We start from the raw sequence: 24,983 nt of genomic DNA, 5'->3' as shown, positions 1-24,983 counted from the left end.
AAAGAACTGAGGGAGTAACCGGGGAGAAAGTTTGAGTTAAACTTTTGACTTGTGTCTTAAAAGAGGGGCAACTTTAAGTTCTAATATTAAAGTACACTCTGCTAGTGTATTAACTGTTTCTGAGTTCAAATTCTGGAAAGTGGTTCTAGCATGTGAATTGTTTCTTTCCATGTCCCTTCTTCTAATTTCATTCATATGTAAACACAGGGTTTGTGGGTATAGCTGGGTGGTTCCCCTAAACTGCTCATTTGCTCATTACATCAAGGTATGAAGGCAACTGTAGCATATGCACACAAAGAATCAAATGCCTTTGACATCATCAGTGGGGTGAAACAAGGATATGTCTTAGTCCCCATACTTTTTAACATCTACTTTTCATTCCTGCTTGTTCATGCACTCAAGGACAGCAATATTGACATTTACCTTGGAACCAGACTACAAGGAGGCTTGTTTAACACTGCAAGATTTAGAATGAAAACCAAGGTGAAAGAGGTGGTTCTGAGAGTTTTCCTGTTTGCAGATGACGTGGCCTTCTTCATTCTTGCTTTTAGGTTCAGAAATGTGGACTACATATGCTAGGCACATCAAGAGAAAGAACAGCTTCCAGATGGGATTTCTACATAAATTCCTGAAAATAAAGTGGGAAGGCAGAAATACTGAAGGCAGAAATACTGAATGCAGCGGTACTGGAACACCCAGAACTGATGTACTTAGAAACCACTGTCAAGAGGAGGCTGTGATGGCTTGGCTATGTCAGGAGAATGGGAGGAGACCATATCCCTGAGAATATTTTGTATAGCAAGATTCAAGATGGCTCTAGAAGGAGGGATCACCCTCTGTGGCAGTAACACAATATGTGCAAAAATGATATGAAGTTGTTCAACATCAGCGTAGACAGCTGGGAGGAGTGCACAGAATCCTGTCCTATCTGGAGGGAACACCAGGCACTGGGTGCAGCTCAACATGAAGCAGCTTTGATCCAGAGGATGGAAAGAAAGCGGCATGCTGTAAACTTGGACTCCAACTCAGACACCACATGGATCTGTGAAACTTGTTACAAGCCATGTTGCTCTTGAATTGGACTTGTCAGCCACAAATGGCTTCGTTGGGCATCAGACTAGACCTCTTATGTGTACATTATGATCCAGAAGATTGATGGTTGCCTACCTAAATGTCAGTGTTAATTATTCAAGTGTTGTTTAAGTGGATAGAGCAAGAAGAGAAATGAGGGCTGAAATGCAGTTGCTGTTACTATATATTTTCTATAAGGAAATAGAAAAGGAAGTGAGAAACGAAACAAAGGGCAGAATTGGGAGTGATCCAAAAGATGAGAACATTTTTCCACAGTGATGGTCAGTGTAACAATAATGTATGGAATGAACAGCGAATACTAAGAACTGATGCTTTTGGCATTTGTGAAAACGTTCTGTTGAAAAGAGGAAGAGCTTAAGGATAGAATATATTTCTAAATGTAGACCTGGGCTTTCTGGTCATAATTAATATAGAATTTGATCCTCAGAATAAATTTGGCTAAATTATTCTTCCATGTGGGTAGATCGTTCTACTGTTCTATACATCAAAGAGATTTTTTTTTTTTTCTTTCTCTGAAACTTCTGGTACTTGCACTTATCTGGGATGGGCTGTTGGATTGGATGATCTATTTTTTCTATTTCTGTCATCTCAAAATTGAAAAGGCAACCACATTAGCTTAAGATAGCTAATAGTAGAGAAGTCACATGTAACTTTCTCCATGTAATGTTTTATTGCAGGATAGTTAAGGCATCCATAACACTTTAGGGTTAGAGCTTTTACAAACTTAAAGTTTTTCAGCAAAAACCCATCATTTTTCAACCAGCTGTGCTCCTGAACATAAGGAGTAAGACTAGGCCAGATGTGGCCCACCAGGCCATTCTATCCAGCCCATGGGGCCCCTAAATTTAGAAAATTATGTGGCCCTCAATGGCTTGCCAAAACTCAGTAAGCGGCCCTCTGCCCAAAAAAATTGCCCACCCCTGGACTAGCATATTATTATGTTCTGGTAGTATGTATGTCACAGGAACTTTGTACAGAATGCCATTAAATCATCAAAAACTCATTAATGGAGCACTTGATTTTTATATTGATATATACAGATTAATGTTTATGGAGCCCTTCTTGCCTTTTTTTAGAATGTAAACGAACCATTATTCCACTACAAGACTGCTGATATCCTTGGCAATTGGCTGTGGAAGATTTTTTTTTAATGTACCGCGAGAACTTGAAAGTTTTTACCTTGTATATTGCAGTGTTATTTTTATGTTGCTAATCCTGTTCTGAGAGAGCCAGAATTAGAACAGTAAGCAAGCATTGCTTTCTTGTAGCTGGTTAACTGGTCTACTAAATCGCTCGTTACTTTGTTTCTTTTAAGATGTTTTAATTTAAGTTCTAGTTCTGGTGCCTAGTAAAAACAATGTGAGAGAGTCCATAGAAGTGGCAAATTGAAAAGCAGCAGTCAAGAAACTACATACCAATACAGTTGTTCATAGGCCACAAGAGTATACAAGTCCCTTGGTGATCAGTGCTTTTAAAAAAAAAAAACCAAATGATATGCAGAAAAACTCAACCTTGCATAAAGTTTTATGCTTGAACATTAGAGGACTACAGTAAGAGCTGCTGGTTATATAAGCAGGAATTGTTGGACACACAAAGGCACAGCTATGCACCTGGGGCATGCGCACAAGTGGAGGATACACAGTGTTGGGATCCAGGCCATTTGGCCTGGCATGTCTCAAACCTCTAAGCAAACACTTGGGATGAAAGCTCCAACCTTTTGTCCAACTGCCAGTGCACCTGTTTACTACTGCTGACCACTTAGACTACATGGTTTAATCCAGCTGATATCCAGCGAGAAGCAGGGTTTTTTTGTGGCTGATGCCTTTTATTGGACCAATAGCATAGTTACGATAGGTTTATACAAGCTTTTAAATGTAGTGTATTTTTTGGGCGGGCCACACTGTTGCTCCAATACTACTATAACCTCTATTGCTGGTCATTTAACAGCATAGGAAATGCACAGATGTAGACATCATAAACCCATCATGCATCAGTTTATCAATTTTGTTTACAACTGTCTGTCTGTCTTTTGATCCATGGAGTAGTTTCTGCTCTGATCATCTTCTTTGACCTTAATTTATGCTGCAGTTGTTCCCTTTCCCTCATCATGGCTGCAAAAGAATGCTCAGCTTTTCCCTCCTCCTGCCTGAGACTTCCTGTGTGTGACTTCCCCTTTTGTTCCTTTTGAGAGTCCCTTTTTAATTCCTCCTTTGTCATCTCTTTCCCTTTGACCTGCATGGGAAATTTCCAGTTCACACAGCCCTTCGCTGCACTTTTGAGAAGGGAAGTAGCTGGAGCTGTTTTTTCTACCATACCAGTTGATCAATCAGTGCAGCTGCCAGGTTTAACTATTCTCCATTGAATTTGGTCTGCTGACAAGATCCATTTCATGTTTCCTAAAGTTAGAACTTTGTTCACAGAAACATTAAAACATATTATCTGAACTTCTTTACTTATTGATTAGCCTGAGGTTGTACGTCAGTAGCTTAAACTAACACAAAATGTAGCTGTTTCAGATTTCATTGGGACAGTGTTCCACTTCCTATAGAAACTGACGGGTGTGAGGAAGGAGTTCCTTTCCGATCATCAGGGATCCTAGAAATCAGTTTGCCTCAGCAAAACACAGAAGTTGCACTTTTACACAGAATATTTATAATCTCTGGAAAAAAGTCTTTCTGAAAATAAAATGCTCCAGTGGGAGCCAGCAGTTCTTATAGCTGTTGCAGCAGCCCTCCAGGGAAGAAGCTGCTGACACTCCGGAAAGTAGCCAAAATGGCATCCCCATCCTCCTATTTCCACCACTGATTGGCTGAGAGGTCTGCCCATTGTGCAGCCTCTACCAATCAGCAGTGAAGGGTTTTGCCACCTGAAGAGCAGCACTCTTGGCCAGTCAGTGGCAAGAGGAGACTTGCTGCAGAAAAAAACAGATTTTTTTATTGGAGTATTTTGTTTTTTTATGGAAAACTAGGATCCATGCTGATTCCTCATGGCAGTTAGTCCCTTGAGTCAATAAGTGATTCAAAAAACACATAAGAACAGCCAATAAATTCAAGTTAAATACATGCAGATTCCCCAGATTATTGCACTAGCCATTCTCAGCCTAAAGAAGAATCCCATTTCTTTGTACCTCACCAGTTAAACAAGTAACCTCTAGACACTTCTAGAAAAGCAGTGTAGTAATATCTATTTAAACATTTGTATATTTAAATTAGGGGTAGACCGCTACTTCAGTAAGTTACTGGTACTGCTATTAGTGGGGATAATGGCTGTCGTGACATAGAAGGTAAACTGTGAAAAATGAGGACTGTCATTTCCATTCAGTACAGGTCAGAATATATAAGCCACTCTTCATTTGGTTCAAGTGCAAAACTAATAGACAACTGGGCATAGATTCATAGTCGGAAGGGACCTAGTGGGCCATCTATTCCTACCCCCCTGCCCCTGGCAGGCAAGAAAAGGGTCACCAAACCTGGGGTCATGTGATCCCAGCCAGGTGCCTGTCCAGTCTCCTCTTGAAGACCCCCAAGGATGGGGCAAGCACCACCTCCCTTGGGAGCCCATTCCAGATTCTGGCAACCCTGACCGTGAAGAACTTTCTTTTAATGTCCAGCCTAAACCGTCTCGCTAGTAGCTTATGGTCATTGTTCCTTGTTATTCCAGGGAGTGCCCTGGTGAACAGATTGTCACCTACTTCATGTTGCTGTCCCCTTATGAATTTGTACGCTGCCACAAGGTCTTCTCTCAGCCTTCTCTTGGAGAAGCTGAAAAAGTTAAGGTCCCTTAGCTTTTCCTTGTAGGGTCTTCCCTGCAGGCCTCTAATCAGGCACATAGCTCTTCTTTGGACCCTCTCCAGGTTGTCTGCAGCTTGAACTGCAGCATCCAGAACCGGACACAGTACTCCAGCTGCGGCCTGACCAGTGCTGCATAGAAAGGGAGAATCACTTCCCTGGACCTGTTTGTGAAGCACCTACAAATCCACGACAAGGTGCAATTGGCTCTGCCAACTACTTGCTGTCCCCAATTTTATTTAATTTTTTTTGACGTGGTACATCGTATAAGTAGAATTTGAGTTTTAAGATACAAATTGGGCTTCAAAACTTGACTTGCACACTGTGAAATATGATATATAATTCAGCTTGAGAGTTTTTTAAAATCAGGATTCGTGGACAGTAAACTGTCCAAGTCCAGCATTTCTCAACCTGTGGGTCATGACCGAAAAGTGGGTTGGAAGAATATATGGAAGGGTCACAAATAAACTTTTAAAAACTGAATCAACCAACTTTTAAAAATGTATTCTCCTTTAAAGGAGAAAAACATGGGAAACCATGGCTTTTTCCCTTTCAGGCTGGCAGAGTTCCAGCCTGCAAGTGGCTGCTTGTGGTCCCCCGTTCCCCTTGCCCCACCCCACGCACCCCCCCTCTGCCCTACATACTGGGGAGCTGGTGCCTGGTGGGGTGGGAGGTAATGGGTCAGGAGTGAGGAGCACTGGGTTGGGAGTGGCCACTGAAGTTTACAAATGGGTCCTGGTACAAAAAAGGTTGAGAACCACTAGTCTAAGTGGATATGCGGTGCATGCATGTGTTTTGAAGGGTGAAAGAAAAGTCCAACTTTAAACAGGTTATGTAGGTATTAGGGGCGCAGGCATGTAGGTATTATAGGTGCAGACAGAAGTGACAATTTTTGCCTGATCTGGCCACAGAAAGCAGTCTATAGCTGTCACAAATGCATGGCTATAGACAGCTTTAAAAAAAGGTACTTGGGTGAAAAGCTGACTTCACATTGCATGAGGTGTCAGATAAAGACGTTTCATAATGTTGTGTCTTCTGTAACTTGTGTCTGGAGAGCTCCCAACTTGTCATGATTTTCAGAATGGGAGGGGAAAGGAGTGGGGGGAGTTTAGTCTGGGGGTTTATCCGCCCCCTCCCAGACAGTGGGGCAAGTGTATTGGAGCTCCCTCATGGGGGGGAGGGCTCCAATTCACCCACCCCACCTTTCAGCACCAGCTGGGGAGCCCCAAGAATGAGTTTCATTCTCTGCCTTTCCCCCCTCCCATTCTGCAAACTTCCCATTCTGCAAACAGCATTGGCAGAGAGCTGTGACCATTGCTATGGGATCCTGGCTGCTGGCTTCCAGCTGGCCTAGATTCCCTGTCCCCTGGAACCAACAGTGAACTTCTGTTTGTTCTGGGGTAACGTTATAACTCTGTGCTTTGCAGAAATGGTGCTGAGTTACAGCTTGGAGCTGTAGTTCTGCTCTGCACCCCCTGTTCTAAACCAGGGATGCAACCTGTTGCATGAGAGGCATACAACTGGACTGTCCAGATAAATGTAGCAATTTTGGAAGAGAGAAGGTGCGTGTTTGTTTTGGTTTTGGTTTTTTCCTTTAAGTTTTAAAGCAGGATTAGTAAGACAAAGCTAAAATGATGAGGGGATTATAAGAAAGATCATTTGAATAAATTGAAACAAACTTGGAAGAAACCCTTGAATTTGCTACTAACAACTGTAAAGAAAAAAGTCACCGTTGATCAAATGATTTGTCAACCATCTTGAAGGCAAGAAGACTTTGTAGGATTTTGATATCTCTAGTTCTGAAAAATTGTGCATCTACACTTGAGCATCTGTTTGATTAAAACATCTACAGGGGGATTTTCTTTTACTAGTTGCACTATCCAAATAAATTATTTTAATTCTTACTGTGGTTTTTATAATTTTTAGTGTAGGGTAATTAAAACTTAAATGCATTAATTATGCAGTGAAAACTAAATTGATTGCATATAAAAGGACAGCAAATTGAAAATCAGTTTTCCATTTGAAATTCTCTACTGTAGCTAATTGTAACGCACAAGATTACTGTAGCTTTATATATGAGAGGTTTTTTTTAGTTTAATTTGCACGCATAGATTTCATAGACATTAGGGCTGGAAGAGACCTCGGAAAATTGAGTCCAGCCCCCTGCCCCAGGGGCAGGAAGTCAGCTGGGGGCATAGGATCCCAGCAAGATAAACATCCAGATTTCTCTTGAAGGCATTCAAAGTAGGTGCTTGAACCACCTCTGATGGCAGGCTATTCCAGACCTTGGGGGCTTGGACAGTAAAGAAGTTCTTCCTTATGTGCAGCCTGAAATGGTCTTAGAGGAGTTTATAACCGTTTGACCTTGTCATCCCTTGGGGTGCTCTGGTGATCAGACATTCCCCCAGATCCTGGTGAGCACCCCTTATAAACTTATAGGTGGCTATCACCCCTGAGCCTGCACTTTTCCAGGCTGAAGAATCCCATAGCTCTCAGCCTCTCGTCCTAAGGTCTGTTTTCCTGACCTCTGATCATGTGCATATTGGCTGTCTGTGTGCTCATGTCTTTATGCTTGTGGGTGTTTCCTTTTTCATGTACTAGAATTGTGACCCCTTTTCCCCTATTGCCTCTGTGGAGCTTATGTACCTTCATCACCTTTTGATTCTGCAAGAGTGAGTTTACAGGTGGCAGTAAGAAATCAGATATTGAAGAGGCAGATGTATACACACCAGGGCAATGGGAAGATGGGCCGCTTCTGTTTTTTCCTTTCAGCTCATTAACTTTTCCATGTGGGGTGCAACATCTATCCCTCTAGTCTAGCTCACTCTTCTCATGGGATTCCATGGTGGTGATGGATGCATCTACAGTTGAGCTGAACTGCGCAGTAAACTAACTTGCTGTGGTGTAAAGCATCACAGTCTACACATGCAACACTATTAGACCACAGCAAGTGAATTTTTGCCACTGTGGGAGTGCTGTCAGAGATGTCCCTATAATTGTGTCCTAGTTCCTCATCCTTTTCTTTCTGCATTCAGTGCCATGTTACACAGCAAGGCTTATTTGCATCTGGGAAAACTGGAACCTTAAGAATATAGGTGCAACTTTAATTTTTAGATGTTTTAATACAGTTGTAAATGCTAGCATGATCACTGCAAGAAAGTGTTTTGTTTTTTGGGGGGGAGGGGTTGCTGGTCACGCTTAACTTTCTCCTGTAACGAATGGGTTAAATGCAACTCAAATTTGCTTAATGTTTATGCTGCAATGTACAGATATGTTACTTAATGCTTCAATTTATTTGAGCAAAACTCAAAAGCCATGGATAGACATAATCTGAAATTTAGAAATATATTCAGGAAATGGTAATTTGTCTGTAGTCTATATTTTCCCATTCATAACTTGACTCTGTTATGTAAAATGGACTTTAGCTTTCATTTCACTGAACTTTTTTTCTTGCAGAAAACTTACTGCAGTATAACTTTTTTCTTGGCAGTTCTACCTTCAAGACACTAAAAGTAGTAATGGTACCTTTATAAACAGTCAGAGACTGAGCAGAGGATCTGAGGAAAGCCCACCATGTGAGATCATGTCTGGTGACATCATCCAGTTTGGTGTAGATGTGACTGAGAACACGCGGAAAGGTAAGGGTATGGATCGCTTTTTTTTCAATTTAATTTCAATTCTCAAACACTTCTATTGGAAGCATTCTGTTGAAAAGAAACTCTAAAAGAGAAACATAATACTCAATTTAACACGCTGAAGTATGTTGTAGGGCAGCCTTAAGTGTTCCTGTGTGAGGACTTCTGCTAGTTTTTTAGGTTTTTATGCAGGCTCTTTTTACCCTCCACGTAGGAGAATCCCAGGTATCTTCAACTAGTGAGATGGTGCTGGTGTGAACAATAGGAATTGCTTGATTGCATGGTCCGCAGAACTCTGAAGTGAGCTATGTTTTTTCGGGCACACTTGTTTTTTTTCTGCCATACCTGCTGTTGCTACTGGACGTGGTGGTAGGGTTTGGGGGACACTCATGAAAGTGAAGGGATGAGGGGTGTTAAAATATTGTTGATGATTGATTGACTCTCTTAATTGTAAAAGAGGTTCCTTTTCTTCAAACAATGTTAGTCCCTACTTAGTTATTGTTCTTGGTTAAGCTTGTACTAGAGACCAACTGCAGGCCTGTAATGAATATCCTCAGAAATTTCCTGAGAAAATGACTGTCCATATGGTTTCTTCAGCATCAGCAAGCTGCCCATCTTCTGAAGTCTTACATGAATAATTTAGCAGTGCTTAAGTTTGTCAACCAGAGTGTTAAGCTGAATAGAGTTAAGGCAGTGGTATTCAATGTTTTGACCCTGTGGGCCAGAAGAGTAGTAAGGGGCTGGTCTGTGGGTTAGATAAGACTGCAGGGTCCAGCACCATCCCACTCATGTCCCACACAGCAGGATTGGGCACCAGGGACCCATCACTGCCCCTCCTGCCCCATGTGCCAGGATGGGTCTTAAGGGCTGAGAACCACCCCCTCCAGCCCTGTGCGCCAGAATTGGATCCTAGTGGCCTGATGGTGCACCCTCCTGCCCCCCATCCCCACACCAGGATTTGGCCCTGGGGGCCCAGCACCAACCTCTTCTGCCCCCTGTGCACTGAGATTATGTTCTGGGGGCTTGGTGCAGCCCCCTTCTGTCCCTCCATACTTGGATTGGGCCCTGGGAGTTGGCACTGCCACTGCCTGGCCCTGTGTGCTGGGATCAGGTACCCCATCCAGCATATATGGCCTAGAGCTCTCCCTGGGCCTGGAAATTTTGGTAGAAGGGGAGCAGTGCCACCACTCTCCTGCCAAATATCCACATGCATGAGGAGCCCTATGGGCCACATGACATAGCATTTCCAGCTGGATCTGGTCCACATACCAAGGGTTGAGCACCCCTGAGTTAAGGGAAATAATATGGTATTTAACTGGTGATGATTGCACTCCTTAAAACCAGATGATACCAGAACAGTGTAGGTTTTTACAGGTTATTTAAATGAACAAGAATAATATTATGAATTTTGCTGCTGTTTGGCTGTATTTTGCCTCCTATATAAATAAATATGGTCTCTCTCTAGCCTAGAATTTACTTTGGCCCCTAACATGAAATAGTAAAGAAAAAGATTACTAAGGCCTTAAAGAATATGTGCAAAGGAACTTGGGAGCAGTTAAACCAAGTGTCATGGAGAATTTTTATGCCTGTGAATGTTCTGAATATGGGCAAAAGTAATTCTGTTGCTCACTTCCTTTGCTCAGCTGTTTTTATTCTATCCCCATATACTTGGAGTGGCTTCAAAAGTGAAGGAGGAGTTGCTGTTCCAAACTAGCACAACAGCTGCTATGCTGTAGGTGTGCCTGAAACTTAGCAGTATAAGTGTAGCAAAATTGATCCAACTTAACCCTTCTTCATCCAGGTTTCAGCGTTGGAGCTGTTCAGCTCACTTGAATGGCTCCAGGTTTATGCACACATAACAATCACAGGATAACAGCTGCTGCACATTTCTGAGCAGCAGCGGTTCCTCCTTCACTTCTTAAGCTGCTTTAGGTGTGCATTTGTCCCATATTCCCAGAGCTGCTTTCTAAACCAAGAATACCGGAACTTTTTTTTCTAACATGCCCAATTTAATTTTCAGACCTGTGCAGTCCACTTCATTTTATGAGCACCTAGATTTTCTTGAAGAGTTGGTGTTGTTGTGAGATGAACATGAAGAAACATTAATACTAAATTATTTTACAGTGTCATGAAATTAGCAACCATTCAATACTGTGTGAAATTTATGTTGGGAATAAATTAAATTAATTCTTAGGAGAATATGTTGTATCCCAGACCAATTAGGAAACATTTATTTGGCAAAACTTGCAACTCTCACTAAGATGTCAAGGGGCTGCTGTGGAGTAATTGAGTGTAAGACAGTATAAAAGCTCTAAGACCTTTCAGATTTTGATTAGAAATTTAAATCTCAGTTCTTTTATCAGTATTGACAGTAAAGCCAAATTTATATAAGGTTTCTAGAAAATGCATCTCGGTCTGTTGCTAGAAACGGGCAATAGTAATAAGTATTTCCATAATTTTAAATTCTTCCCACCAGATTCTGTAGGGAACTTAAGGCTGTAGTTGCTACAGACAGGAAAAGTAGAGCATACAATATAATGCTGTATTGTGAATGAGTGCTCTTGTGCAACTCTTGGAGAGGAACATTAGCTCATCCAGACCAGTGAATAAGATTTAAATGGTCATGCTGGTCCATATGACAGAAATTACAATTGAATTACAACAGCAGCTCAGTGAAAATGATTATATGCAAAATATGAACAAGTATTGAATGCTCATAGTAAATGCATTGAAAAATACCCTTTTTATTTATTTCAGTATAGTAATTTCAGCTGTTACACTTAATAGTAAGAAGAATGCCTATAGAAAAGCTGTATAAAAAGTAGTGAATTCCTTTAATATCAAGTTCCACTGTGATACTTCAGTAGCCCTTTACACAAACCATCTGAACCTTTTGCAAAAAAAAAATTAGTGGGGAGAATACTGTGACCGCATGGACAAACAGTAGTGTGTGCCTTCAAATATGCTTGGGTATAAAAACGTCACTAGTCTTTTTATTGTGTTATTTTGGTTGGTTTATCCATTTTCCACACAGAAAGCAAAGACGACCTTGGTTTGGTTCATCTTACAAATGGCACAGTTAATAGTATAATGTTGCACCCTCAGGATTGCAGCATAGACACTGGATGCATCTACAGTTGAGCTAAACTGCGCAGTAAACTAATTTGCTGTGGTGTAAAGCATCACAGTCTACACATGCAACACTATTAGACCACAGCAAGTGAATTTTTGCCACTGTGGGAGTGCTGTCAGAGATGGTACTATCTTACAGCAGTGAAAATAACTGCACCTAAACTCCTGTGTAAATACTGAATTGGGTATACATTGTGTTCGATCAGCCCAAGCAGCAGAGGTCCAGACCTCTGCCTGCCATCTAGCCACAGGGCTCTGGACACTGGGGCACTCTTGTGCCCCAGACAGTTCCTCCACTCCCTGATGCCACCTCCTGGAGCCCAGATCTGACCCCCTGAGTCTCCTGCCAGCCAGAGCCTGCCCAGCATATGCCCTGAACCACCGCAGTTTAAACATCTGGACATGCCATTAAGGCACTGTGATAAATTCTGGTGCCATTTGTGCTGGAATTTATCATGTCGCCTTAATGGCACATGTAGATTTACCCACTGGTTCCTCCAAGTTGTGCTGAACTAATATCCATAGGATATTATATAACTAATATCCACCTTTTGCAAAGTCAGTATTTCTGTAAAAACCCGATCTCAGAAGTTTCTCATTCAGGTGCCCCTGTATCAGGAAAACAAATCTCTGCTTATACAGTCAGCAGCGGATTATTTACTTTTATAGATGTCAGGGATATCTATATCAGTGATGTGACTGAGTAAGTCTAAGAGAATTAAGAGCCATGGATCTTAAGTTCCAAAGGACTATCCTGGATGTTACTTGAAGATCAGGCTGGCTGTGTGCTCTTATTTCAGATGGAGCAAATGGTTTACCTCAAAAGGAATACTCCTAAGTGAGTACTGACTAGGAAGATAGGTTATGTAGTCTGAAAGATGTTACAGTTACTTATAGGGAGAAGTAGTATACTAATTTGTTCTTTCTGCTTAATGTTTTATTAAGAATTTAGAATTCCAAAGTTGCTCGGTTTTTCAGCAAGTCTGAAGCCAAGGAGTCGCATGCATTTGTCCAGGTCAACTTGAAGCGAACGTTGTGCTCCAAACAAGAAAATACGTCTATGTTTTAGTATTGGGTGTAGAAAAAAAATGACTCATTTCTCCTAGTTTCAGAATCATTTACTATTTTCAGAATCCTCTTTAAAATGTTATCCCTTTTCTGTGCAGGGATGTACAACTCATTTAACCCTCCTGAGCTAGATCTGGATAATGGGCCTCCTTGCAGGCTGGATTCAGACCCACACCCAACAGTGGGGCTAAATTATTAACCATTACAATAAAGTGACTGTTGTGGCTGTTTCGTGACTGTAGGTGGGTGACCTTGAGCTGTTGAGTGGCTCCTACGTCCGTTTCAGTGTGTCACATATTTCTGAATCGTACAGAAAAATATGGTTGCTAAATGAGTATCTGTAGAACCATGATAGGTCTTTCTTAATAAGCTTATTATAGCGAGATTGTTTCTAATGTGATGCACGTGAATCAAGTATTATATGACCACAAATTCACTCTTTAGGTCATATCTGTGATTTGAAGTATAATTAAATCCCACTCCTCTGGAAGAATGGCTTTCTCCCTGTCCTTAATATGAAATGCCCTTTGTTTAGAGCCTTGAAGGTAAGATCTGAGGTCTTCACTGTATGCTTTCTAGAAGTATTTCTGAATTGAGACTTTGTCTCCTTGGATGCAACCTCAGGAATATTATCAATGAGTAGCAACTCTCGACTCACCCTCTGTGCTGCCCTTGTTGGTTCCTTTGTTTGTAAATACAGATTTCTAGGCAGATCCCAGGAATTAGAATTTGATGTTTGGCGGCACAGATATGTCTTTTTAACTTTGAACTGTTCTGCTTCCAGGTGTAGATTATTAGAACTCTTCCCAGTAAACAGTAGTTCAGCATATCTAGTATACCTCTGTTCCTGTCACTTCACTCAATGAGGGCATATTCCATTTTTTGCCTGATCTCTCATGTTGTCAATGCGTTTAAAATTTATAGTTAAGTTTCTTGTCGGTTCATAAGCATTTATCTCAAAGAAATCTTGTGAAGTCCACTGGGTATGGAAGATTCAGAACTGGAACACCTTAAGTCAGGAGTTGGCGCAGTGTCAACTCCTCAAGCTTGTGATCAGCCAGCCTTTGCTTTCTCATTGGGATGTCTGACAAGGCAGACGGACAATAGAAGTCAATGCTTGAAGACATCTCTCATCTTCTCTTGTCCTTCACTTCACAGTTCCTAGTTGCATGGTTGGCCCAGTAATTACTACAGTATAACATATTTCCTAAACCTAATTTTTTTTCATTTTCCATTCTTTAAATTATTCATTAGTAAATGATTATTAAGACTCTCCTGTTCTTATTTCTTTCCAGTTACCCATGGATGTATAGTCTCCACAATTAAACTATTTCTCCCAGATGGTATGGAAGCTCGACTACGATCAGAGTAAGCATACAGATTTACTTGTATCTGTTAAAATTAGACTATTTTATGCTGAGCATCTAAGTGTTAAATTCTGATGATGATAAATACAAATTTAAATATGTTAAATGATATACTTGTATAGAAATGTGTAACCTAACTTGCAAAATCTATGCCCATCTAGGCGTATGTAATCTAATAAATGATAAATGACTAAAGGCAGTATTGATGTGAAAGGGAGATTAGTGGAGTGAAGCTAGTTTCTGCTGAGTACCATACAAACCATCCAGACCAAATTTATTATCAGTAATACTGGTAATTTTTAACACTTGCGAGTCAAATATAAGTTAAAATAATTTATTTTTTATAAGCAAAATGGTGCTGTGTATTATCCAGTTGCTCAACAAGATGAATGTATAAAATAGGAATTTGGATCATAGCTGGGAACTTCTGTTAATGCAATTGAATTTATAAATAACCACATTTTGGAAAATGAGTAAGGATTTATATATTCACTAGTGTTACAGCTTTGTTAATTTACCCTTGCCAATCTAAATGTTTGAATGAGTTTCCAGCTTTTTAGTGCTGGTGAAAACATTAATTTTATGTTGATTAAAGTACTTTGGAAAATTAGTTTAGTAAATTATATGATTTTTGTCTTTCCTGTTAAGACTCTATGATCTGCTGCTTATCAAGCAAGTTTTGAAAAAACTCTTTTCCTTCTCTACCTGAGAAACTAAAACCAAATTGGAAAAAGTAGCTACTGCCTTTAAAAGCTGGAGAAATTCAGTTTACATCAAAACAAAAAGCTTGTGTACCCTCTCTGAAAAAGATTCTCTTTTCTAATTTTTTATGTTGGATAAAATCCATTTGTGCTTTATACTACTATGCTATGCAACTCCTGCTGCTGCCTTTTATCTTTTTCCTGGTGCTCTTCTAGGCTTGTATGAAGCTCTGAGATCTATTCTGCTTCCCATTTTTGTAGTAAATTGGTGCTTCAGACCTTTCTGCTCTCACTTATGGGTAATGTGGCTGATATTTCATTTTTGCCTTTTACACTTCCAAAAGGATTACCACTTGGAGTTAAACTGCTTCTATTTGTTTCCTCCTTCAGAGAGTGAAGCCAGTTTCTGCCGAGTACCATGCAAACCATCCAGACCAAATTTCTTTTAGACTTGGGCTAGAATTTGAGAGGGTTTTCTAGATCTTTGTTGTTGACTCCTGTAATTGTGATAACTTTTTATAAAAATGATTTTAAGCATTTTTATATATTTTTATAAAGTTTGATATGGAAAATCTTTAAATAGTAAATTGTGAATTACAGATGTTGTCACTGTTTTATAAGGAGTTGTAATTGTATCTTAGTTTGCCTGTCACTGAGCTTCTTCATACTTGTTTCATTTGCTGTCTGTAGTTTATTAAAATATTTTACTTTGAGCTGTTACATGAAGATTCACACAGATAGGGGAAAAATGATTTGCTGGAGAAAAACTGATTTGGAATACATGTAAAATATTATGGAACACACAAATAGCTTTTTACACATAAGTAATAATTTTGGTTCCTTAAATTTTTAATACTGTAGGTGGTAGTGGTAAGAATATTAATAGTTGTTTCAACACTGGAATTTTTTTAAAATTTGGCATTGTCTCTAATTTGGACAATAACTGAAAATTTTATGAGAGTTAATCTGCTTTTTAAAAAGGAAAGTGATAAATAAGCACTGAGGAAATATAGATAATTTTTGCATACATTGGCTGAAAACCATGATCTGCATATAATAGTATATGCTATATTTTCTTTGAAGAATTAATGCAATACTGTTTGGTTTTCATCAAACTTCACATGTATGCATTTTGTTGGTAAACACTGCTTTGTCACTTGTGTTTTGTAATATTTAAGAAAATTCTATACTTTAATCTGATCCAATAAGATTTGCATATTGTTGGTGAACTGCCTGTTGTTTCTAAATTATGTTAACATCTATTGTAATTAAAAAACACATTTCCCTAAAGAAATCAACATGTGAACCATTCTTGTTGTTCTGTAAGCACAGAAAGTAATTGAGGATGTAGTTCCTTTGCTGTATTCGTTCCTTTGGGTACTGATTGTGCTGAAATAGAAGTATATAAAATGGAACCAGATATCTTTCTCACTTAGGGGGTATCAGACTATTGGAACAGGCTAGCCAGAGAGGTTGTGGAATCTTCGTCCTCGGAGGTTTTTAAGACCTGACTAGACAAAGACCTTGGCTGGGATGATCTAGTTGGGGCTGGTCCTGCTTTAAGCAGGGTGTTGGACTAGATGACCTCTTGAAGTCCCTTCCAACCTTAATTTTTTCTGATTCTGTGTGGGTTCTGCAGACATAAACTAAGCTATGTATGGACAGGACAGCAGGCGTTAAAGGAAAGCTTCCCCCCCCCCCCAAGTTCAGTGGTTGCTTTAAACACCAGAATATAAGCAAAAAATTTTTGAAGCAGATGACTAGTACTGTAAATTTAAATAATTGTTATTACTATTTTATGGGAAATTGTGCAAATATTTAAGCTTATCCACAGTATTTTGAGGTCTGATTGAAAAACAGCTCAAAGCTGCTTACAGATTTCTATTGACATCCATAGGCCATGGAGCCTTAGCAGTTTTTTGCCTAACTGTAGTAACTTCAAATTTCCCCGGTTCTCCATCAGTCCACTTATTTATACCAAATATTATTTTTTACGTTAGCAGCATGATTGAAATATGAAATATTTACATTGATTTTTATTGCCCTAATTGAGTTTTCCGCAAATTGATTTTAAAGAGTTCATGTGCACTGTGCAGCTCAGCATCTCAAGGTGCATAATAATGCAGTGCTGTTTTTTACAGCAGTTGTACTAGAGTAAATGTACATGCCATTCTTTTGATGAAGCTACTAGCATGAAAGTGAAGCATGGAGTAAATTTTCTTTATTTTTGTATCATAGGTACATAAGGAGAATATTGATATAATTCTCTGAAAATTATAAACATTCTTGTAGAATCGTATTTTGGGGGAAAAAACACGGGGTGGGGAAACACTTTTTTGAATGTGTTTTAGGTCTTTAAGTTTGGCCTAATGAATGAAACAGAAACACAATTGCTATCACCTACACTGCATGCGAATGCTGCAGAGTTTTAAAGGCAGAGGAGCACACATAAATGAGCATCCCATTTTTGGAACTGTGCAGTTTCTTATCTTTAGCTTGTTTTTTGGGGGGTTTTTTCTCTCTCAACCAAACTAAGATAAGTTTGGGAACAGTCTTGAGGGTAGAAGGGACAAGACAAGACCTGTCTTTCTTTTACTTAAAAAAAACCAAACAAGACAAGACAAAACAAACATAAAAAACCCCAACAACCTGGTGTTTGGAATAATTAGGCTTCTTTCTGTGTTTACCTGGTGCTTGCTTTTGACAGGGGCATTTTGCTTGTGGTGCCACCTTCCGCATCTTACTGTGATGATCTTGGGAGGCTTCTTGTACACGTGTGTTCACTGATCAAAATGGCATTGGATGCCAGAGCACGTTGGCCCATATGATTCTCCTTGCTGATTCCTGAAGGACAGGAGCACAAATCTCACTGAATTCAAAGGGAAGTGTAAGCTCTGGCGAATTTGCTGCTGTTTCAATTCCCTACCAGCATCCTTTACCCCAACTGTCAACCTCTTATAATTGGTTGCTACTGGATACTTCACCACTATTTGTATTCCCTTGGAATGGCAAATTAACCAAAGCTTGCTTTTACTTATTTGGACTGTAAAAAATCAGATTTTTCTAAATGTTTTGTACTGTTTATTGTTAAAGTCATAAAAGTTTAGAGGATGCGTCATTGATTTGTTTATCATCAGTTTAGAATTGAAAGCAAGGATTTGAAAAACCTACTTCTACAACCTCATTTCACAAAAAGGAATTCAGCATGCACACCATAAAACATTGATTAGGTTAAATATTTAACAGGAGGTAAATACTTTGTGCATATTTGAACTACTTTTGTGTTCCATTTTCCTTTCATAATAGTATAATTTAAGACTTTATTATTTAATGTTTTCTTTTTTTCAGTGTTATCCATGCTCCGTTACCAAGTCCTGTTGACAAGGTACGGTTTTTGCATCGTTTGTTTTCTCAGTTAAAAAGTATGAAAAAGGTAACAGAATGAGAGAAACCTAATTACTTTCTGAGATGCCACTCATTCAAAAATTTCACATGGTTTAATCTTTTGTTTATTATTTCTTAAACATAAATGTTGCTGAATCTCAAAATATCGTAATTATAGAGGTGGGTGCCCTGAGGTTTTTATACCAGTCATGATCTAAGCAAGTGAATACTGATTAGAAAGGGCTGTGGTAAAAGTGAATATTTGCTGTCATTGTATATTTCATGAACTAATAGGGAGTGTTAGATTTTATACATGAAAAATATTCCGTTACAACTTAGTATTGCCATAAAAAACTAAAACCTTCCTCAGCTGTTTTTGTTTACTGTGCAGTAATATACTGTCACATCACCAAAGTTGGCATGTTGGGGTTTGTTGAGGGTAATGCTTAAGTTTTTAAATAAATAAGTGTGTGTGTGTGTGTGTGTGTGTGTGTGTGTGTGTGTGTGTGTGTGTGTGTGTGTGTGTGTGGGCCTAAAGGAAAAATTAGAAAAAGGTAATGCATGTTTTGCATTTGCTAGAAACCATAAAACAGCTGGTCAAGTGTGGGCACATTGGCAAAAAAACATGAAGAATGACATACTTGGATTAGTGGAAGACAGCAGGGCTATATGAAGCTACAAAGGTGGTAGCAAGAAGCTTGAATTGATGTAATAACACAAATTCAGGGAGAGATTAAAGAAGGGGGTTACAATGAACAAAATGAGGTACAAAGACGATTTGTGGTAGCATTTTGTACAGGTCGGAGTAAAGGTGAAGATGAGGGAAGTCAGAGAGGTAAATGCTTCAGGAATTAAGGCAGGATATTTAAATTAAAACTTAAGACAGTGTTAGCCCTTACTCGTTTTTTATTTTAATTGTTTTGAAACTTTTTGCTCAGTGGATTTAAAGATGATATATATTTTAACCAGTCCAAATATAGCTTATTTGTTGACTTGACTTGTTGTCATTTGGAAGATATCTATGGAGTGTATGTATGTTCTTCAAGTCACTACCTGCTCTAAGCATAATTAGTGGGAAACTGGTCTCCCAGTTTCTTTCTGTTGCTCCTGTCTTTGAAAGCTGTCTTTTTCTCTGTGTTGGGCAATGCAACCTTCCATTTTTATGCATTCTTTAGTAGTATTTCCAGAACAAAACAAAAAAACTCAATTTAAATGTCTCTACTAATTCTGACATTTATTTGAATCATCAGGCATCGCAGAATGTGCATCTTTTGGGTAGGAAGTATTTCTACCCTGATTTGGAGAGAGGCATTCTGTGAAACATTGTGCTGCCTGTAAGTTATCTTCTGAGATGGTTCAAAGGGTCAGCCGAGCCCCACACCAAAATTTCTTTATATAAAATCAAACTTTTTGTTCTTTGTTGTACACAAAAAATATGTAGCAATGAGAACCTTACTCAAAATTTCTCACTAAAATATTTTTAACCTTTCATTTGAATTAGTCCACCTGTCTTCCTGTTATTTCATTTCATGTTTTTCCTTTCCTTTTAGCCTAACTATTATGCTGGGTGCAGTCAGGTTATATAAAATGTATGTTGAAAGGCTTCTTACCTATTAAATAGACTGAATAAACATTACACTGAAGTTGATATATAAAAAAGGTTTTCTGCAAATCTGTGCATTTTCTTCATCCTTAATGAGGATTTTTAACTTCCCAGACACAGATTGGAGAGCAAATGCTACTAACGGTGGTAGGTCTTAGATATTTTGGATTGTGGTTAGTCTACAGCAGCACTAGGCGATCTTTTCTGCCAGTGGGTAGAATGACCCATCTCCAGTCAGAGGCAGGCAGGTGAGTAGATGCTACAACTTGCCTGCAGCTGATGCTTCTGTTTATAGTGGCACAGGGAAAGTGCCTGCAGCTGGCACTCCTCCCCAGGGCAGCAGGGAAAGAGGGTCTGATGCTGAAGCCCCCTGCTGCCAAAGTCCCACATCCATGGGCTGGATCCGGTGGCTCCACGTGTTTGTAAGTTTCCAATCCCTGTTCTACAGAGGTCTACAGTTGTGATCCCATCAGTTATAAATAAAAGGAAGACTCATAGGTGGGTTGATTAGAATAGGACTATGATCCACCAGTGTTGTTGGTGGATTAGGCAAGTTCATTCTAGTAGAGCAAGAAAAGTAGTATTCGTGCCACTGTGGGAAGTAGTACTGAAATCTCACCTGGAATACTATGTACAATGCTGGTCACCATGTTTAAGAAAATTAAATGAAACTGGAAGCAGGTGCAGAGAAAGAGCTACTAGGATGGAGAAGGACTACTAAGAAGGGGATTAGAGAGTATATCTTGGGAAAGAAGACTAAAGTAACTTGGCTTATTTGATTTTGCAAAGGGAGAGTTGGCAGGCTATGTGATTACACTGTGTCTGTACATTAAGAGGTAAACATCAGGGAGGGAGATAAGCTATTTTATGCGATAGGATAGTGTTGACACAAGAGCAAACTGACCATGAGAAATTGAAAATGGAATTTGGAGAAGGTTTCTAACCATCAAAGGAATGATGGTTCCTGGAACCATTCTGGAATGGCCTTCTAAAAGAATAGTAGCAACAAAAGAACTTAACCAGTTTTAAAATGAATGTCGCAAAGCCAAGTGAGGTACCCTCAAAGCCCTGAATTTCTCCCTGCCATCCCATTGCTTGTCCCAAGGAACAGACCAAGATTTACCTTGGGATAACTCCTTATTCCCCTAAGCTTCAGCTCCGCTGTCCTTATACCAGACCCCACAGCTGTAGCAGGGGATCTTTGCCAGCTCCAGGTAATTTCCTCATGGGCTGTGAAAGAATTTTAGATCTCCCTTTCCATTGAATGGGCTACCCTGGAATATCACTTGCTCTGAGATCTCATCTTACCCCATGCAATCAATAAGAAATCAAAACAACAAAAGGATTTATTATTTAAGAGAAAAGAATTATGGATAAAAAAACTGACCATATAGTTTGAAGATAAAACAAAGGCAAATTTAAGGTCCTCACTATCTCAACTAGCTACCACCTAACCTGCAGCTTGATAATTATTTGGGCTGCTTGCAAAACCAGTGCCTGTCGCAAGGACATGCCGGGGGAATGGATTGCAGCTCTGTCCTGGGCCCTGGCCTCAGCCCCAGCCCTGGCTAACCATCCGACTCCCAGACACTGCGCCCTGCCCATCTGTGAGCCCATTACATGTGCCTGGCTGAGCATGCCCTTCCCACAGGCATCTGCCACTTGCATGCTTTGCCTGGTGCTTGCAGTGTTGGGTGTGGGGCAGGTGGGCTAGGGGCTGAGACAGCAGCCTGGGTCCAGTGATAGTGGCAGAGATGCTGGCAGTCAGTGCTGTAGCAAGGGTGGGTGAGTGGGGTGACCGCCCTGGACACTGAAGCGAGGGGGCGCCAACAGGCACTACCCAGCCAGGGCAGGATGTGGGACAGAGCCAGGAGTGGCTCGCTTTGGGGAGGGGACAGGGGAGAGGGCAGCTTCTGCTGCTGTATGCGCTCCCATGCAAGCATGGGGGCATGTCCCCCCTAGATATGTGCATGGGGCGAGGGCAGCTGCCACTGCAGGATTTGCCCAAGGTACCAAAATTTCTTACCATGGTACTGCTGGCAGAGGCAGCCAGAAGTATGAGGGTGGAGCAAACCAGTGCTGTGGGGGCTGCTGAGAAGCTGAGTCTGGCTGCCATGCCACCTGGCTCCACAGACTACAGTTCTCAGTGTGCCTGAAAGCTGTGTGCAGAGACAGGGTGGGCTGCGCTCCGTACCAGGCAGCACCTCTGCGCTTAGGGGCGGTGGGACCAGCCTCATGTGCCACAGCCCAGGCTGCCACCCTCGCTGGGGCTGGGTGGGGCCATTAGCATGACAGGTTTATGAAAGAGATTGATTATAAGCAGGAATCCTGGTTTTCCCTTGATTAAAAATTGCAAATTCTCTGATTTAAAACCCCAAAATCTGTGATTAAAATGAAAGGCCACTATATATGCACGTATCAGTTGAACATAAGGTTTACTTGATCTGTTGACAATTTAAAGCAAATTGGAAGCCTACTAGTACCTCAATCACTATAATAAAATAAATTCTAAATACCTATAAATTTTGGTATTTGATTTTGGGTTTTTTTATCATGGAAAATCAGAGCTCTCCTTGTCCTCTTTGCTAACAATGCAGGTCCAGGCCTCTCACTCCCCCACCCCACATGCCCCAATCCCTTTGCAGCCCAGAGGGTGCAACCTGGCACGGCAGGGCAGAGCGGGGTTGCACAGGGAAGCTCCTTGCTTCTTTGATCTCCGCGCTGCCCTGGAGAGGTGTTCCCTGCTTGCATGGCAGCAGCAAGGGCAGTGGCATGCGGTTGTGGGCCCCGGGAGTGAGCGCAGTGGCAGGGAGCTGGTCCCACCCCCTGCCCCCCCGGACAAGGTGCCCACGGCCCCGTCCCACTCCTCACCTGCTCATTCTGGCCCCAGGCCCCAAATCTCATGCACCACCCAGCTGGGCAGCACCCCCAGCCCTGCCCAACTCCCTCCCTCCCTATGGGGCCCTCAGTCTGCACCCCTCTGCCCCGCCAGACTTATGTGCAGGAGCTGATCTCTAGGCTACCTGGTGGCCCTGTACACTTAGCGCTGTGGCATTTGCATGTGTAAAACTGCTCAAAGAAACTTGAGTTTCAGTTCCAGTAGTGCCATGGTCTGCTATCCAATATGTATAGCACAATGGGGCCTCATTCCTGACTGAGGTTTGTAAGTGATACTAAAATACAAAAGAATAGTAATAATAGAATAGTAAAGGACTAATAGAAAAGAAATTGTAGATGATAAACTGTCTCATAAAAATATTTTATTTTCTAGACATTTAAATGATTTTTTTTTTTTTAATTATCTGAGTTTGTAGAGTATCCAACACAGTTTTGATCCTTTCATTTCACAGGTTGCTGCTAACACTCCCAGTATGTACTCTCAGGAACTGTTTCAGCTTTCACAATATCTACAGGTAATTTTTTTAATGTTAAGATTCTGGGTCATTAATTTGACAGTTCTGTGCAGCAAAGTACTTGAATTTTGTTCAGTATCTAAATGTTGTATATTTGTTATACTTGTGCATTTCCATTCAGAATGCAATTTTATAAACAGTGACAGGTAAGAACTAATTGCTTGTTCCCTCAAACAGCATAAAAAGTGTATGGGAGTTGCACTTGTATGTTGTTACCTGTGTGAATATATATATTACAGATAATATAGCAGCATCTGGCTTGCACGTGGTCAGATTCATAGAGGGTCAGATCCACTGATAGCTATCAAATGAAACAGTTCTCTGACATCCCTAAACCAAAAATGGCCGATGCCAGAGAGGGTTAGACAAGGGATGGACCAGTGATTCTCAGCCAAGGTACCGCAGCAGCCTAAGGTGCCTTGAGATCCTGTTGGGGGTGCTGTGAAGTACCATACAGCATTAGCACTGTTACGTGTGCAAACATGATTCCCAAAATAAAACCCAGAGAGATTAACTTGGAATATATAGTGCTAACGGGTTCTGATCTGTTTTGGTCTTTTACATTCTCTGCAAAAGAAGGATTGGCTTTATTATTTTTTGTAGTAAACAATTCAGGTGAAAACTGTGAGCTGGCATTTTCCAAGGGGTGCTTGAGTCTGTTGAGGAGTGCTTTGAGTCTAAAAATGTTGAGAACCACTGTATTAGACAAACTCTGTACATATGTTTTCCATCTAAAGCAGTAGTTTTTCAACCTTTTATTCATATGTGGACCCATAAAATTTATAATGGAGGTGTGGACCCAGTTGGAAATTTTAAATGGTGGTGTGGATCCCTATGTAAATTCATATAATTTTGATTGATCATAGCCATCTTTTGTGGACCACTTATCTAAAGATCTGCAACTTTCTACTCTGGAAAACAAGACCCAGTATGGCATTTATGTTGTTAGCATGCAGTTTGTAGTGCTGACAATTGATATTGAAACTTCCTGCTTTAGATGGGAATGTCTGAAGACTACTGCTTCTTCAAAAACCGTCCTTGTGTTTTTCCACTTATGTGACTGCCTGAATTACAGACTGGGTGTCAGTATAATTTCTGTCTTCTGCAGTCTCACTCAAAATAGAGAAGTCAGGCAAAAAAAAAGTTCTCAGTGTATTGGGGGAAAAAAAAACCAAGGGACAAATAAATTTATGTTCATGTACTGTGTTGTCTTTTATTTCTATCTCTTCCCAAAGTGAACATCAGATTAATGCACTTGACTCTTCTGGGGGCATGGTTAATGGTTATAAATATACTTTTTATGGATATCTAGAAATTATTTAGCTCTTCAGCTGAGCTGTTATGTCTCTTTCACTCATGTACTGAAATTGGATCTCCTAATAATTGTGTTTCTCTTGAAGATTTAGCTTTTGGAATACCAGCACTTGTGGAATTCTCTCACTTGTATTGCTGTTAATAATTTTGCTGCTATCTACTCCAGGCTCTTTGCCCATTTTAGGATATACTACTGCAGTAGTTTCCATGTACCAATTAAATGCAGCTTGTAGTAATGTTTACTGACTAACTGATTGTAGCTTCACTCTGTCTAGTACTCTTACTGGTAACCATGACATTTTTAAATAGCAGATAATTCAGCCTCAACGTACACGCCTTTTAGCATTCTTACTTTTTTGGTGGGAAGAAAAAGGAATAATAGGGAGGAGTACAAGAGCACTGCTTGGGCTTGCAGGGGTGAAGTCAGGAAGGCCAAAGCACAATTGGAGGAGTCCAGGAGAGCTGGGTGGACTTCAAAGAAGTCTT

The 24,983-nt window shown here is 40.4% G+C and overlaps 1 protein-coding gene across 11 annotated transcripts in view; it reads left to right on the top strand.

Annotated features, from left to right (window-relative positions):
* The window catches only part of SLMAP (sarcolemma associated protein), a 149,303-nt gene that overhangs the window by 55,669 nt on the left and 68,651 nt on the right, over positions 1 to 24,983 (top strand). For 7 of the 11 annotated variants that reach the window (XM_019536885.1, XM_019536880.1, XM_019536877.1 and 4 more), the window contains exons 2-5: positions 8,371 to 8,524; positions 14,011 to 14,083; positions 18,132 to 18,168; positions 23,121 to 23,183. In XM_019536885.1, the coding sequence (XP_019392430.1) occupies positions 8,371 to 8,524; positions 14,011 to 14,083; positions 18,132 to 18,168; positions 23,121 to 23,183 (327 nt within the window). The remainder of the gene's footprint in view (positions 1 to 8,370; positions 8,525 to 14,010; positions 14,084 to 18,131; positions 18,169 to 23,120; positions 23,184 to 24,983) is intronic. The other 4 variants (XM_019536888.1, XM_019536879.1, XM_019536887.1 and 1 more) reach the window with 1 other exon arrangement.

The sequence above is a fragment of the Crocodylus porosus genome, unplaced genomic scaffold (genome assembly GCF_001723895.1).
Source record: "Crocodylus porosus isolate Cpor-Errol unplaced genomic scaffold, CroPor_comp1, whole genome shotgun sequence".
Classification (NCBI taxonomy): domain Eukaryota; kingdom Metazoa; phylum Chordata; order Crocodylia; family Crocodylidae; genus Crocodylus; species Crocodylus porosus.
This window is presented reverse-complemented; position numbering and strand designations above follow the sequence as displayed.